Below are 14797 nucleotides of genomic sequence, written 5' to 3' on the forward strand. Positions count from 1 at the left end.
CTTTCGCGTAACAATTCAAGTTGAAGTGAGTTTCAAATATTCTTTTTCTTAAATCTTAATTAAGATAAAAGAATGGTGATCAATTGGTCATTTAGTTGCCTTTTAGAGCTGGGCCCGATGATGGCCATTGAGTGCTCGGATATGTAGGGGATATTATTTCGAGGTGGGTATCTTTTTGCACAGCTCTGGGGTTGCGATAGCGTCCAGCACGAAGTTTACCGTGGATGAGGTTCCCCGTGTTGTGGCACGACTGTGAACTGGTTGTGCTGGTTGTGGCGCGATATAGAGGGCACCACTTGATGACCGCCGCACCACCGGTCCATTCTTGCTGCCATGTCGATTTAGCCGAGTCTCCACTATACTGCGTGTGAGGTCCGTGCGCCACTCTTGGGATACAATACTCTTCAGATCAGCGTCACTCAAATGTTTACCTTCGCTGCATGGGATCACATATATATTAGTAATAGTGACCCCCCCCCCCCCCCCATCACTGCAAGCAATTGTACGTACCCCGCTATCGCACTGCGCAGCTCCAGGGCAGCCCATGAGGTAAAGGAACCACTGGGAAGTAGCAGATCTGCGTTCTCTCGGAAGACGTTCACCTTGGTGGTGTTGTATGTCATCTGCATGGGTTTTCCAGCGAATCCTTTCCATTCTACCGGGATCTGTTGCTCGATACGCTCTACGCGCGAGGCTATCTCACTGTCGTCATTGTTTGGCATAGCCCCTCGATTGTACCTACGAGCGGCCGTCGCTTTGTATTTATACTCAATGGCAGCCCTTGTTATAACCGAAAGATATGCCAAAATTTGCCGCGCAAGTATTCGTGTAGAACCGACGATTTCATCATCGATCAGACTGTCCGATGTTTATCGAGATACAATATCGGGGCGTCACTAGATGTCGCGATAATCTGGTACTAGTAGCTATCACCGCCTGATTATCACGAGTTCAACCAGAGAACTCAAGGCACCAAGCTTTCGAATTTCCGATTCGAAAATGGTTTTTATGCTACACTCAAAATCGATATGGATTACTAGTACAGCTCGTAGTTTTAACACTACACCCCAAAATACATTGTGTTTAACTTATGCTTGTCTCCCAAGTGATGTTTCAAGATATTTATGTACACATCTTGCCAATTCTAATAGACTCATGCCTTTATATTACGATAAAGCTACTGCCCAGGTTGATTTTGCATAAAAAGAAATATTGTCCAGGTTGAGCACAGGTTCAATCTGGATATTACCCTGGACGGTAAGAAAATAAAATACGTGCCCATCTCCATGATGTGCACATGACCCCCTAACCACAATTACCCATCATCTGAATTCACCTTGCACGCCACGCACCATTCCCTCCCTCATTCAAAGAGTTTCTAAGTAATGAAGTGACGGAGCAGATCCTCGTCATCGACAGCACGAACAGTGATCCCGATAGCTCAGCAGGTGATCCCTCAAGTGCTGCCAACGCAAAGAACCACGCCGTGGCGGGAGATGCACGTCTGAGTGGCGAGAATTTCTTCGAAGGGAAGAAAATCCCTCAATATCACGACAGTTGGAGGCCTGGGAATTGTATCGTGCTGAATAGAGGTCTTTAGCAGAACTGTGCAATCCAGAAAATACTGTTTACCATGTGGAATTTCTGCCTAACCTCGCTGATGAAGCGACAAGTTTGAATAGGTAGGTGGCTACGAATCCACCACTTCGAAAGGAAATTCGTGTTGTATCATATGCTAAGTTCTTTCCTTAAATCGTACTGAAAGCAGCGGTAAAGCTGAGGTGGAATAGAAAGTTGGGTAGCGTCCTCACGCGCGAACTCTATTTCTGCTAGGCACTTATAGAAGCTCGCTGTCCCCATCCCAACTCGACAAAGAATCCCCGCAATGTCGCCAAGCCAAGAAGACGGTAACGATGTGCTCTTAGTTGTGCGGCAACTAACGTCAAGAGTGCGCCGCCACCACAAGGCTGTGTTTTTGTTTCGGCTCTGGAGGCAAGCAATGGACGAAGGAAACGCCGTTATTTCGGCAGCACTTTTCTCGTTTTTAGCGACTGAACTCCCAGTGGAGGCAGCACGTCGCGCACCGTACAACTTTAACGCTCTTTCTAACGACCAGTGCGTCGAAAGATTTCGGTTTACAAAGGTGCAGGTTGTGGAACTTGTGACGCTCTTTGGATTAGAAGGCATTCGGACTCGAGAAAGGACGGCTGCAACTGGAGCTGAGGGTCTGTGTATCCTTTTGTACAAACTTGCTGTACCGGTTCGCTGGGTGGATCTTAAAGAAGCTTTCGGTAGAGATTCAAGTGGTCTATCAAATATTTTTTTGCACATGCTGACACTTTTGGACGACAAGTACGCAAAACTTCTTTATTTCAACGACTCGTACGTGGTTCAGAATCTGCAAGCATACGCAGACGCTGTGTTTGACGCTGGTGGCCTCTTGCAAAACGTTTGGGCATTTATCGATGGGACTGTACGGGGAATATGTCGTCCTCGGCCTCGTCACACAAAGCGCGATGGCAAATTTATGAGCCAAAAATCTGTGTATAATGGCCATAAACGCAAGCATGCTCTCAAGTATCAAACACTAACAACCCCAGACGGTCTTATCGCTCACTTGTATGGACCATTTCCCGGCAGAAACCATGACAGCAAGCTTTTCAAAGATTCAAAGATTTCTGAGAGGATTCGCAATGATTCTCGTTTCCAACAGTACATGATTTATGGCGATCAAGCTTACGGTAACGATGATGTACTGACTAGTCCGTACGCTGGTGAGGTTGAAAATCTATCGCGAGAACAACGGCAAGAGTATGAGTCGTGTACGTGTTTCAGCGGAGTGGTCATACGGACAGGTGACCAACTACTGGACAGCTCTCGATTTCAAACAACAAGCTCGAGTTGGGATTCAACTAGTTGGACTTATGTATCGTGTTGGTGTCTTCTTGACAAACTCTATTACTTGTACACAGGGTGGCAACACTATCAGCGACTACTTCGGGCTAGCTCCTCCAAGCCTAAGCGTCTATTTGAACACTAGATAGCTGTAAGCAACACGTTCATTCATTAGAATTCGTGAATACAAAGCGAATCTAGTCTACTTGCCTCCTCTCATTGATACGGAGCTAGTCCTTGCGGTACAAAACGCTCAGTAATTTTACACATTCCAATATGAGTTGTCGGTTGCGCTCCTCAGACTCATGTTGAGCCCTTTGCATCCGTTTTTTCTGCTTGAGATTGCACCAGGGCTCTTGTACGTTCCATTTGCACTGAGTGCCCATGCATCTCACGCTCTAAATTGATGCTATCCTGGTGTTGTTGGAGCTGTGCCTGCATCTGCCGATCAACTTGACGACGGCGAAGCTCCATATCATCGCATATCCGCTTATCTTGACGCTCAGCTTCCAGTTGAAATGCACTCTTGCGCTTACCGTGGGCTTTCGACGGAGTTGACTTGGAAGAAGAAGCGTAGTTAGTGTCGTCGCTCGCGGAGGAATCGCCGTCAGAATCGATGTCATCTTGACGAAGAGCACGACGCACCAGCGCCTCATTTACAATTTCAGACGCACAGCGCGTCGCGCTAGCCTCGTCAGCCTTCTTCTTGTTGATGCGATCCATTTTATCATCTTTGCCAGCGTTCTCGAGCTGTACATACTGCCCCACCAACCCAGCCAATGTTTCGTAGTGGCTCTGCTTGTTGACGGCTTCAAGTGTTTCCTCGATTCCGCTTCCTAACGAAGACCGTAGTTCACCGGCATGCCAATTCTTTTTAAGCAAGCCCACACGATCCCGAACTTGCTTCTCTAAGACCCGTTCCTTGATGGTGGATGAAACATGCTCCGCAACGCTAGCCCATACTCGAGCGGCCTCCCCGTACTTGGCTGCAAATGGCTTTTGGGCGATCGCCTCTTTCATGAGTTCTTTGTCGTAATCATCCGTAAAGCGAAACACCATCTTGCCGTCGTAGCAAATTTAGAAGTGGGCAAACATATAAAATTTACCTCATGAGCAGCTAAATTAAAGTAGCACTGCCATAATGTCACGAAGAACAAGGACGGTTGTGCTAAAGCTAGATCCGACAATTTGACGATGGAGCTCACATATGACAGTCCATTTCAAACTGACACTGTTGTGCTAAAAACCTCTAATATTGCGAATTTACCAACTCTCATATCGTCGTAAAGGAGACAGAAGGTGTCACAAGCGAAATAAGCAGCTGCGCGAATCGAAGCGCGCCAAGGATGGCCAACCAGTTCGCTGTTTACCCGAGGAATTGCCAAGGTGGCGACGGCGGTATATCTGCACGCATGGGTGGACGGACCGTTCCCGTGGGCAAGGTGTCCGACCTCAGCGCCAGATCCGATCAACTGCTTGTCCGTTTCGATTAACGGCCGAGAGTGTGTATATCCAAGGCTCATGGCGAGTTGAGATTCGCTTCCCGGTATACACACACAACCACGCGCTGCTGGAGTCTGTGTACGACAACTATTCACACATCCGCCAAGTACCTATGTGTGAACCACTAGTGGGAGATCTTCGGCTGATAGTACGATCTGGAGGGAAGAGTCTTCGTAATTTACGAGTATATTCGTGACCATTCGGCTTATAAGATCAGCAGGCGCGACGTATCCAACTTGATATCCCGGATTCGAACGGAGCTACGGGAAGAAGCTGGCGACGACCTTGCTGTCGCAGAATTTCTTGTCGATTTTGGGGCGAAAGATCCGGATAATGTGGTCAGTGTTGATGAAACTTTGGCTGGAGAAACGGGGGCGATATCATTGACAACAAGCCACATGCGTCGACTGTTCCTTCGCTTCCCTGAAATTGTGCTGGTGGATTGTACGCACAGGACCAATCGGTACGCTCTCCGCCAAGCTCTCGAGACAGAAATTTAGGACACCAACCAGGTCAATAACCAGGTTACTGCCCAGGATGATATCCAGGATAGATTCCAGGTTATTGACCAGGTTGATGGTCAGGTTAAAGGCCAGGTCGTTCTCCGGGGTGACCAGGGTGGTGTCCATGATGTTGTCTGAGTCTCGTCGAGTACTTTGTTTTGGCTCTAACTATTACTGTGTCTTGTATGTACTTAGTTACAACTACCAGCTCTGCGTCTCATGGTAATGGATGGGTTTGGGTATGGCCAGTTTGTTCAGCATTCTAATATTGAAAGCAATGTGGACTGGCACATGAAGAAAGCATTGGATCACATCAAGACCGCCAACATCAATGGGGGTGCTTTGCAAGTAGTGATGGTGGACAAGGACATGGAAATACATTTTGGAGTAGGTACTTTATAATTTTCAGCTAGTCACTCTTCGACAATGTGTGTCGGCTTGTTCCTTTTTAATTGTCGACTCGTCACTTCACTTAGGTACGATTTTAAGGATGCACAATCGAACCTAAGTGAATACCAAAAACAAAAAAATCAACTTCACACAAAACTGCGACTCCATACGCCCGCCGGCCGATGGGGACAACCGAGCGAAGCGAGGTGCTCCCCCTTGGGGGAGGTAGAGGGGGTTTTAAGGTTTGGCGCTGAAGGGTAAAGGGTGTAGGGGACTAGGGTGTAGTCTTCTGTCAACGAGAAGCGAATGCGTAGGTAGAACACTTTCTGTGGTTTACGATTCAAAAGTGACCGGTGCCGCAATGCACTGGAACGCTCCGTTTGAATTTCAAGCTAGTCACTTTTCGAGTGCGAGCTAGTCACTTGTAAACGATTGTCAAACGTAGCAATGATTTGGCTGTCCAAAACGTTACTTTATCTGTGCGAGATAGTCATAAATGTCTAGCTAGAGACGCAAAAAGTGACTAAATCAGACAGTAAGCCGCGAAGTGATAGTGCAAAATTGAAAAGTAACTAGTTCAAATACGCACCCCAAGGACATGAATGAAGTATCGGTGATCCGGGAGGCCAGGCAACCGTGCTGTTGTGTCACTTCCACGTGCTGAAATATCTTCGAACGGTGGGGCGGGAGGCGAAATTTGGTCGCTATGCAGCAAATGAATACGAGTCGATGCGGCATCTCTTTGTAAATCTTGCCGATGCTTCTACTCTTGATGAATACGACCGCAATTTGGCTGTTTTGAATAAGTTTGCGTGTGCGCGGGGAAACGTTTCTTTTTGGGAATACTTCTGCGAGAACTGGGATTCGACAAAAGACATGTGGACAACATACTGCCGGCAACCATTACCACACTTCCGCAACAATACCAACAATCGTTTTAAGTCTAACCTCGGCAAGTTGAAGTTACGCTTAGAAGCTTCGTCCACCATGAAGGAGTGTCTAGAGTTATTGATGCGACATCAGCGTCGAAGTGAAAACGAGTTTCATGCGCGATTGGCGTTTGAAGGCCAGTGTGTGAACAAATTGTATGGTGAAGAGCTTAGCTTAGTACTTCAAGTTTGTACACCGTGGGTCGCGGCAACCATGAAGCCTGAATATGAGTTTGCTATGTCGAGTCAAGCAGACACGGTGTATCAAATTGAGGTGGATGCTAACGCAGCTGCGAAAGTTCGGAGTGACCGTGGAACTTACATGTTCAACAAGGTTGAATGGGTGTGCGACTGTGATTTTGCATCTACGCTAAAGCCCCCGTGTCGACATGTTATGTTTTTTTCCGGTCAAAGTCCTCGATCCACCCTGTTATTCCCGTATCAAGTATCGATGCTAGATGGCGCGTCAGAACACCGGCTGGTTCTATGGGTCTCCCCAATGTGGATGGTTTGCACTACTCTAAGGCGTCTCTTCATGCGAAGAAATACGACACTCAACATCATATTTTTCAACCTGGATAATATCCTGGTTGCTAACCTGGATAATATTTTGGTTGCCAACCTGGATCATAACCTGGACAACATCCTGATGTTCAACCTGGATACTGGCCTGGATAATACCGTGGAGTATGCGATTGTCCGACGTCCGCCTCATATAGCGTGATGTCCATTACCTTTTCAAACATCAACATGCGAACACGCGATGGATAAAGTCTCCACAGAGGAATTAAGCTAAACCAGTGAAAGTTCACTGCTTTCGACTTTTATTTATTTCTACTGCTTTGGCGCAAGATTAAGTTCGGTGGGCACTCATTGTTAAGTTCTGGAGCCGCTGACTGCGTCTGGTGGGGTTTTCGCTCCGGCGGCGCGATCGTCGACCTCTTGTCGATTGATACACCCACACGAAGTCGACCGATTCTCGCTCGAACGGAAGGCGTATGCGCCACGGGATGTTTCGTCAGGGCTCCCATGTGAGCTCTCTGTACCCGACCCACTGCACCAAGTAGTATGTTCTCATATTTACCCACCGCTTTGCATACAGACGCTCGACCTCATACAGCTCGCCACCTCGGCTTCTGCGTGCTTGGTTCGCCCCAAACAATCCTCCTTGTGCTCGCTCTTCACGTAGACCTCCCCTTCATGGCCCTCGCTTCGTTCTCGTTAGCTCTCACAGACAACTCGTGGTTAAGTCGAAACTGCAAAAACGAGCCATCTAGCCGTTGATTAAAGTTTCTTGCATGGCGCTGACGGGGGTTCAGGGGGAGGGGGGATCTTGGCGACGGTGCAAGACTAGTTGTGCAGTGCTACTACTTACGCCGAGCTACCCAATGCATACTTGCAACACGTCGTCAACGTCTTATAATGCTATAAATGGATTGTATCTTCTTGCACAATTTGCTATTGCAAATTTCTTATTTACGCGTGTACCACACACGGGTACAGATGATGAATTGTATCTGCGCCGTTGCTTTAGGCCCATGCAGTAAGTTGAGATACGATGAGCCGTTTTCATTGTGATGCATTCAAGTGTTTCGGTTTGGAATTTGCAGTTTGTTGTTTCAAGATGAGTTTGGTATACTATCAAATTCAGCAAATTAAAGTAAAAGTCGTGAGTTTTTCGTAAATTTCAAGGAAACTCCTATACTTTCTCGATCATGCATGGAATGAATCACAACGCATTTTTGGCCTCTTTGCGTCGCTATGGTAAGGGCCCTGGTTTCTTTCCCCTTTTCCCAACTCGTTCAGGTGCAATCGGTAGTGGCGGTACTCCAACCGAGGTATCGACAGTCAGATTTCCGGTAGATGGCCAGGGCACAAATTGAAAGCTGTAGGTGTCTTGAAAATGTTTAATCGACGCCCTTGCAGCATTGTAAAGACCCTCAATTTGTGTGCCCTCTCTAGTAGCTGCGTGAATTGCGTGTACGCACGTAAACTCCTCGTCCCGCCAGTTGCCGCACGTACAGGTCATTTCAACAAGATTCACAGATCTCCATGGGTGGATATATCCTGGTGTTTTCACAGGGCCAAGATTCTGAACCGAGTAAACCTCTAGCATGCACGGAGTCGACTGGGACATCTTAGCAACTTCGCTGCGATCTGTCTGCTGTTTCTGTAAAATTGGAACGAGGGCAGCCTTTCCAGATGTCTTCTTGTATTCATTGCCCTCTTGTCGTCTCGTTGATAACAGCTCACTTAGTTTGAGGAAATACATGTGAAATGCGTCCAAAGGCTTAGCACTGCGAAGTTCCTTTCCCATCCACGAATTAGCTTGCTCCGAAAGGTTGGATGTAATCTCGTTAAATGTCGGGAGATTATACTTCTCCAAAAACCTGTACTTAACTCAGTTATCCGGGTTAAGAATGAGGTTCTCGTTACGGTCTTTCTTCTGCAAATATTTAGCCGCGCCTGGGTTACTAAGTTTAAGCTCGCTGAGAAACAATTTGTAGTCACTGTCGCAGTCACTGCGAGCGAGCTTGCAGATAGTAGCTCTATCGTCAATTGATAATTTGTTCTTGGCTCGGCTGATGTTGTCCATAATGTGCCGGAGACAGAACCGATGACCAGATAGTGGGAACACATTCCCAACAGCTTCCAGTAATCCTTTCGGACGATTGGACAAAATACTAATTCTGTCGACAGCGAGAGATTCCTTCACCACCGTCAAAAACCATTGCCAATGGTCGTAGTTTTTCTTTGGTACTAGAGCAAATGCAAACGGAATTATGTGGTTGTTGTAGTCTTTTGTGGTAGCGACTAGGACAACTCCTCGCTGATTCATCTCAGCTTTTAGATGTGCTCCATCAAAGCCGACAACTGGTTTCGCCATTTTTGCAATGTGAACCCCGACATTGGGCACAAAACAAGCTCGGAGAAAAGTTTCGTCATCTGTTTGTTCAAATTTCCAATTTGAACTTGGGTTTTTGTCTGCCATGACCGCCAAATAAGCACGCAGCTTTTGGTAGCTTTCCAGTAGATTGCCGTGGAATTTGTCGTCAATTTTACGCTTATGCCAGATACGGTTGTGAGACTTGTATCATATCCCTTGCCGGTCAGGAAATTCTTGACAGCAGTTCCTGACATTGTCGAAACTGAATAATTATGCGAAGACAGCATATCTGTCTCAACTAGAGCAATCATATCTGAGACTCTCTGGGTTGTATTACGCAAGGCCTTGGAGGAGCTGGTAGCGATCCTTCGCAGGGAGGGGTCTTCGTTGTTCCGACGTGTTTGAAATGATTGTGGGAAAAGTTAGCTTGCGTAACCTTCCACTTTCCATTCTTCCCGGACACATTAACGAAAAATGGACACCACAACTCCTCAACGCTGGTTTCACTGTCGAAAAACTGCATTCCATTGAATTTTTTGCAGATGTATTTTGCATTTCCACTGTTGTTTGCCTGCACGCTTTGTGTCTTGACGTACAGTTGAAACCCCCGCTTCTTCGCAGAAGTCTTCCACGCTGCTTGAGCTGCTTGCTGAGAGGGAAACTTCGTGTCGGCGATATTCTTGCGTTTGTTATACACTCGGTCATAATTCAGAGAACTAGAATCCGCCATATCAACGGGGACATCTTTCTTCAAAAGACCACGTTTTTGAGCGAAGTCAAATTCAGAAGCCTCCAACACGAACCGAGCTTTCCCAAACTTTAGGCAACCGGGTGTAATCGTGTCACCCATTTGCAACCGGTGAGCAAGTTAGCGAATGCGAGGAAAATTATCTAATTATAACAATGCCGCCTTCGATAAGTTCGTCTAGCGCAAATCGAACTTAGCTGATTTTCACTGCTTGTGGGCCCGGAAACGTTGAAAGCGTGAATTTTCACTGGTTTTGCTTAACCCAATGCCCGCTTCACGATATTCTGTTTAATACAAAGTAAATGGTTATCTTTATTAAACTATAGCTGCCACCTTTGCAAACTTAGTGCATTGCAAGCCGTCCGCAATGGGATGTAGCGAAAACGCTGCGACCAAGTACATATAGACTGCAATTTGTCGTAGAAAAACAACAATGTGCCCACCGGCTGGTAAAATGTCATGATTTCATTGGGCAAATTTGACGTGACTTTCGTCGCATATCCTTATACTTCGAGTATCCCGTTGAATCTGATGGGTCTGGGCAATTTGCGTTCGCGCCTAAATGACTGGTGAAGCGCGCCACTACGTCGCTCGTACGCTCACCAAATTTCGGCTAGTTGTAGACTAGCAAGAGTAGAAGAAGAACTTGGCAAGAACTGGCCGAAAATTTGATGAGTGTACGGGCTGCATTATCTACGCCTAGTTACTCGCTATCCTGGCTATCCACGCAATCCTCATTCGCGTCGCTGCCGCCGTCGTCGCTGTCGCTCGAAACCTCGAAGTGCTTTCGCTTGCGGATGCGAATACGCTTCTTGAGGTGAGCAGGGATGGCAGTGCCGTTGCGCCACAATTCGTGCCATATTTGGCCGAATGTGAGCGTGTTGCCGGTTTCCTCGTGGCGAACCTTGTTACATAGAGGCACGTAGCCTCCGAAGTTTGATGTGCACTGCTCGCAGTAGTAACTGGTTTCGAAGCTCTTTGTCTGGGGAGTTGCCAAGGCTGAGCAAACTTTGCACAAGTGCTGGCGGCGCTTGCCCTTACGCTTCTTCCCTTTACGCTGGAGGTTACTGGCGGTTGATCCATCTCTGGTTTTCCTTCGCTTCTTGCCTTTGTATTTTTCCTCATTGTTTCGCAGTCTGTGCGGTTGCGTGTGAATAGGCTCAGAAACGAGGTCCTCGGCGTTGGTGTTTGCGCGCAGTGTGGCTTCGTTCGTGGCCAAAAGCTCGGTATGAAGTCGGCGCATATACTGCGCGTGTGTTGGCACTGGCTGCCCTTTTTGCTTGAGAATAATTTTAAGTAAAATAAAACCGTTGACTATCGCCATGTCCACAAAACCCATGAAGAGCTGCCGATAGTACTTTTTGAAGGCCACCGTAAGCTGGATTGAATAGCGCTGTAGGCGGAGTTGGTCGTGGCGATCTACTCCGCTCATACCTTGGTGGTAATCAACCACAAGCTGCGGGCACGGTACCGCAACACGCTCTGTCTCCCCCTTCGCTCTACGCATTACAGTCGTTGGAACTGTAGAGCATCCCGTCGCGAGTAGCGCGACAGGCTTGCTGTCCATCCAGCTCAGTGTAACGAGGCCAGGGTAATCACGCGCGTGTGCAATTCGATACAAGCCTCGGGGCATAGTCTTCGGTCTTTTCTTTTGTGTAAAAGCAAACGGCTTGGGTGGCCCAAGCCGCTCGTTGCGGTGGGTTCCGACGTAGTAGAGATCCTTGTCCAATAACTCCAGCAATAGAGCACACGACGTGTAGAAATTGTCGACGATGATAAGCCTTTTATGGGCCTGGCCATCAAGCGCCTTAGTCACGTTCCTGATAACTGCCTTCTGTGTCACACCTTTCGAGTTCTCTACAGCGCCGTGATACACTGCCATCCTCAATGTTACACAATACAGCATACGGTTAGCGCTCAGTTTCTTATTCTGTACTATTCAGAGTAACCAAATACAGAATAGAGTAAACCACCTACCGAGTACAGTATCCGGTCTCCGCGCAGCACGTCATGTACACTTTAGTCCCGCACTTGTGAGGCTTCTCATTATAGACGCACACAGGGTTGAACTTACTTCTGTTAGATATGGTTCCTTCATCAAAACTGATGCGAGGCCCCAGCCGATAGCCACGACGAAACGTTTTTTCAAGAACCTGAAGAATGGGCCGAACTTTCCAAGCCTTGTCTGTGGCTGCGGCAGCAGGGTCGGTTTTGGTGAAGTGCAAGTACCGGGTAACTAACCGAAATCGTTCACGTTTCATGTATCTGGAGAAGGTACCGCGTGGCACTGCACCGTCCTACCGCGTCGATCAGTGCTTTTCCAAGCCATCCGTATGACCACAGAGTGTTCGAGCAATGAGAAGGCCAATCACGTGGAGAATTTAATGTGCTTGAATTGGCTTCACCTTGCGCATCTTCTCTTCTAAGACTTCAAGAGGTTGAACCGACTTCAGAGGATCCCTGCGCTGAGCCTGTAGCTGCTTGCCTCGTTGCGCCTTCGCCACAGCAGGAATACACTCCTCTCGATACGCGTTAGACTCCTTTGCAATCGCAAACCTCATCTTCTTGGGAAGAAAATAGAAGAAAATTCCCAAAGGAGACTCGGCGAACGCAGCGGCAGGTCTGGTGGGACCAAAACTTCCGTCGTACAACTCCGCTGCATCTAACACCACATCACCTGTATTCCGTAAAATACAGAATTAGATTTTGATATGATCCGCAATTCTCTATGTGCTGCACTTACCGGAATGATGCTCATCGTAGATATCCCAACCCGTGGCTGTGAGTTGACGCATATCGGTGTCGTCTTGTAGGAACGCGCTGGTGTCGTCATCAAAGTCGCTGTCAGAATCTACCTCGCTTTCATACACTGATCCAGGCTCCGCAGGAACGTCCAATTCGTCTTCAGTACCCAACTCGCTTCTAACATCTCTTGCGGATCCATATCCAACGTTGATATCTTCAGGATCAAATCTTATCAAAGAGCAGCTCTCCACGTAACGCATCCATATAGCTATCACAATCAAATTCATCCAAGCCATTCGCAACACCACTGTCACGTTTCGATTCTTCTTTGGCGTGACCCACGTTTGCCGTGTCGTCAAATTCGGTATCCGACAGAATATGAACACCCGCTAGTCAGCTTGTTCTGTATCCTCCGGAATACATTCAACAACTGATTGCTCTTGATCTGTACCAGTGGTACCAGTATTTTCGACAAAGCGGCCTTCTTCTGTATCATCGACGATCGACCTCGCTTGTTCTGTATCCTCGGCAATAGCCACACGAGCCGGCTGAACTTGTTCTGTATCCCCCGTAATAACACCATCGAGCGACCGATCTTGTTCCGTATCCTCTGCAATATCATCACCAATCAGTCGGACTTGTTCTGTATCCTCCGTAGTAACGTCGACAGTATGTTGATGCTCTGAGCGGGATGGAGAATACTGACGGTCCAAGTTGCCGTCACTTGTGGTGGTGGGGGGGGGGGGGGGATTGGTTCTTGTCGTTTGGCTGCTGTGTACGCTGCAAGCTTCCCCATTGGAGGCCTCATCGGACGTATCATACATTGTTGAGGGGGGCAAGGTACTAGACCCTCACGCAGAGCATACTTTCACAAAGGCATGGGGTCTACACCACACAGGGTTAGAGGGAGTAGTTAGTACTGCTAAACACAACGTACCGATAAAGTAATCAGTGTCAGTCTTGTACTTGTCTAGCTTTCCTTTCACGCCAGGCTTGAGATACGCATGATTGGAGAGGAGGCCTGAAGGGGGCCTTGCCCGCCAACCAGCCTTTTTAGCGACCCCCACAGACGCTTGAACTCCTTTCTGTCGATCGTGTCCGGCATTTCTGGTTGAGTGGTGGAGAGTTTGGGCGGAGAGGAGCTAAAGGTCTTGCATTAGAATTTTCAGACCTCTAGGCCGTTTATATCGGATTTTCTATGCGTTTCAAATAATACCTTTCTATCTCCCCCTCACCGATCGGTAATGATAAAAGCTCCCATGGTGGTCTATACAAACTTATATATGCGGTGTAGTAGCCTGAACGACGCCGCGTCCAAGCTGTTGATTCATTTAAACCTGTATCATGTCATATTACGTATTATACAGATTACGGCGTTCATTGGGTTAATTCCTCGTCTCCACAACTAGCAAGCACAGCTGGTATCACAAACAGTCGAAAGTTCATATGATTTACAAACAAAAACACCGCGATAATATTTTTCAGTAATATATTTTGAAAAATACACCCAGGGTTTTATCCTGAACACTAATTTCGCGGTGTTTATGCAAAAACAACCTGGGTAGTATCATCGTTCTTTATATTATTGTATCTTGTAATATGGACCGGTAAATTTAGTAAGACGGGTACCTTTCTTAAAGAAAATAAGAGCATTCAAATACTGAAATTATTCGAAAAACCACGGTATTTCATGTTGCAGCGGCACGACTACTGAGAGGTGGGATTTTGCCTAAGCTTTTCGAGCGTTTAACGACAACAGCATTATTCTCGAAGTTTTTCGCAGGATGTTTATATAAGTAAACTTTTTTCCCCTGAAACAAAGTCGAAAAAACATTTTTATTTGCAAATCAAAACCATCCATCCAAAATATTAACCAATCAGTATGCATTTGTAGGAAAACATGTGAATGGACGAAGCAGGCACGGATACTCGGGTGAATGCGCTTCCTGCAAGAAGTTGGTGTCCAAGTCGAACGTGGCTAAGCACCGCAAGGTTTGCTGGACGAAGAAGGCACCCAAGACGCGCAAGATAACCAACCGAGAGTCATACCTCCACAACAAGGATAGCATTCTTAACAAGAGTTTCGAACATCGGTTGTATGGCCGTTTCCGCCGTCTCGATGGTACGTTCTCAATTTTAAATAATTGATGTATTATCTCTTTCTTGGCCAATGGGGGCATTTTGCCCCCTTTGGGGG

The 14797-nt window shown here is 47.2% G+C and overlaps 10 protein-coding genes across 10 annotated transcripts; 4 read left to right on the top strand and 6 right to left on the bottom strand.

Moving 5' to 3' along the window:
* Positions 1-22: 22 nt before the first annotated feature.
* PPTG_11142 (hypothetical protein) lies at positions 23-722 on the bottom strand (the record flags this gene model as incomplete). Its single annotated transcript, XM_008907409.1, has 2 exons — positions 23-436; positions 511-722. 2 exons carry the CDS (start codon positions 720-722, stop codon positions 154-156), a joined length of 495 nt encoding a protein of 164 aa, XP_008905657.1. The 3' UTR covers positions 23-153.
* Positions 723-1744: 1022 nt separating this feature from the next.
* PPTG_11143 (hypothetical protein) lies at positions 1745-3040 on the top strand (the record flags this gene model as incomplete). Its single annotated transcript, XM_008907410.1, has 1 exon — positions 1745-3040. The coding sequence occupies exon 1, from the start codon at positions 1886-1888 to the stop codon at positions 3038-3040; it is 1155 nt and encodes a 384-aa protein (XP_008905658.1). The 5' UTR covers positions 1745-1885.
* A 55-nt stretch (positions 3041-3095) lies between these two features.
* On the bottom strand, positions 3096-3961 carry PPTG_11144 (hypothetical protein). The gene has a single exon (XM_008907411.1). The coding sequence runs from the start codon at positions 3952-3954 to the stop codon at positions 3199-3201; it is 756 nt and encodes a 251-aa protein (XP_008905659.1). The 5' UTR covers positions 3955-3961; the 3' UTR covers positions 3096-3198.
* A 280-nt stretch (positions 3962-4241) lies between these two features.
* On the top strand, positions 4242-4388 carry PPTG_22926 (hypothetical protein; the record flags this gene model as incomplete). The annotated part of the gene is made up of 1 exon (XM_008907412.1): positions 4242-4388. One exon carries the CDS (start codon positions 4242-4244, stop codon positions 4386-4388), a length of 147 nt encoding a protein of 48 aa, XP_008905660.1.
* A 390-nt stretch (positions 4389-4778) lies between these two features.
* On the bottom strand, positions 4779-5027 carry PPTG_11145 (hypothetical protein; the record flags this gene model as incomplete). Its single annotated transcript, XM_008907413.1, has 1 exon — positions 4779-5027. The coding sequence occupies one exon, from the start codon at positions 5025-5027 to the stop codon at positions 4779-4781; it is 249 nt and encodes an 82-aa protein (XP_008905661.1).
* A 1-nt stretch (position 5028) lies between these two features.
* On the top strand, positions 5029-5303 carry PPTG_22927 (hypothetical protein; the record flags this gene model as incomplete). The annotated part of the gene is made up of 2 exons (XM_008907414.1): positions 5029-5049; positions 5097-5303. The coding sequence occupies 2 exons, from the start codon at positions 5029-5031 to the stop codon at positions 5301-5303; spliced, it is 228 nt and encodes a 75-aa protein (XP_008905662.1).
* A 975-nt stretch (positions 5304-6278) lies between these two features.
* PPTG_11146 (hypothetical protein) lies at positions 6279-6944 on the top strand (the record flags this gene model as incomplete). Its single annotated transcript, XM_008907415.1, has 1 exon — positions 6279-6944. One exon carries the CDS (start codon positions 6279-6281, stop codon positions 6942-6944), a length of 666 nt encoding a protein of 221 aa, XP_008905663.1.
* A 2230-nt stretch (positions 6945-9174) lies between these two features.
* Positions 9175-9957, bottom strand: PPTG_22928 (hypothetical protein; the record flags this gene model as incomplete). Its single annotated transcript, XM_008907416.1, has 2 exons — positions 9175-9205; positions 9704-9957. 2 exons carry the CDS (start codon positions 9955-9957, stop codon positions 9175-9177), a joined length of 285 nt encoding a protein of 94 aa, XP_008905664.1.
* A 601-nt stretch (positions 9958-10558) lies between these two features.
* On the bottom strand, positions 10559-12860 carry PPTG_11147 (hypothetical protein; the record flags this gene model as incomplete). Its single annotated transcript, XM_008907417.1, has 4 exons — positions 10559-11738; positions 11833-12152; positions 12261-12532; positions 12599-12860. 4 exons carry the CDS (start codon positions 12858-12860, stop codon positions 10559-10561), a joined length of 2034 nt encoding a protein of 677 aa, XP_008905665.1.
* Positions 12861-12989: 129 nt separating this feature from the next.
* PPTG_22929 (hypothetical protein) lies at positions 12990-13424 on the bottom strand (the record flags this gene model as incomplete). The annotated part of the gene is made up of 1 exon (XM_008907418.1): positions 12990-13424. One exon carries the CDS (start codon positions 13422-13424, stop codon positions 12990-12992), a length of 435 nt encoding a protein of 144 aa, XP_008905666.1.
* Between the last annotated feature and the right edge of the window lie 1373 nt (positions 13425-14797).

Source organism: Phytophthora parasitica, assembly GCF_000247585.1.
Source record: "Phytophthora parasitica INRA-310 unplaced genomic scaffold supercont2.26, whole genome shotgun sequence".
NCBI lineage: Eukaryota > Oomycota > Peronosporomycetes > Peronosporales > Peronosporaceae > Phytophthora > Phytophthora nicotianae.

Coding starts and splice junctions, on each gene's coding strand:
- PPTG_11144 (XM_008907411.1), bottom strand. CDS start 3,954: ATGGTGTTTCGCTTTACGGATGATTACGACAAAGAACTCATGAAAGAG.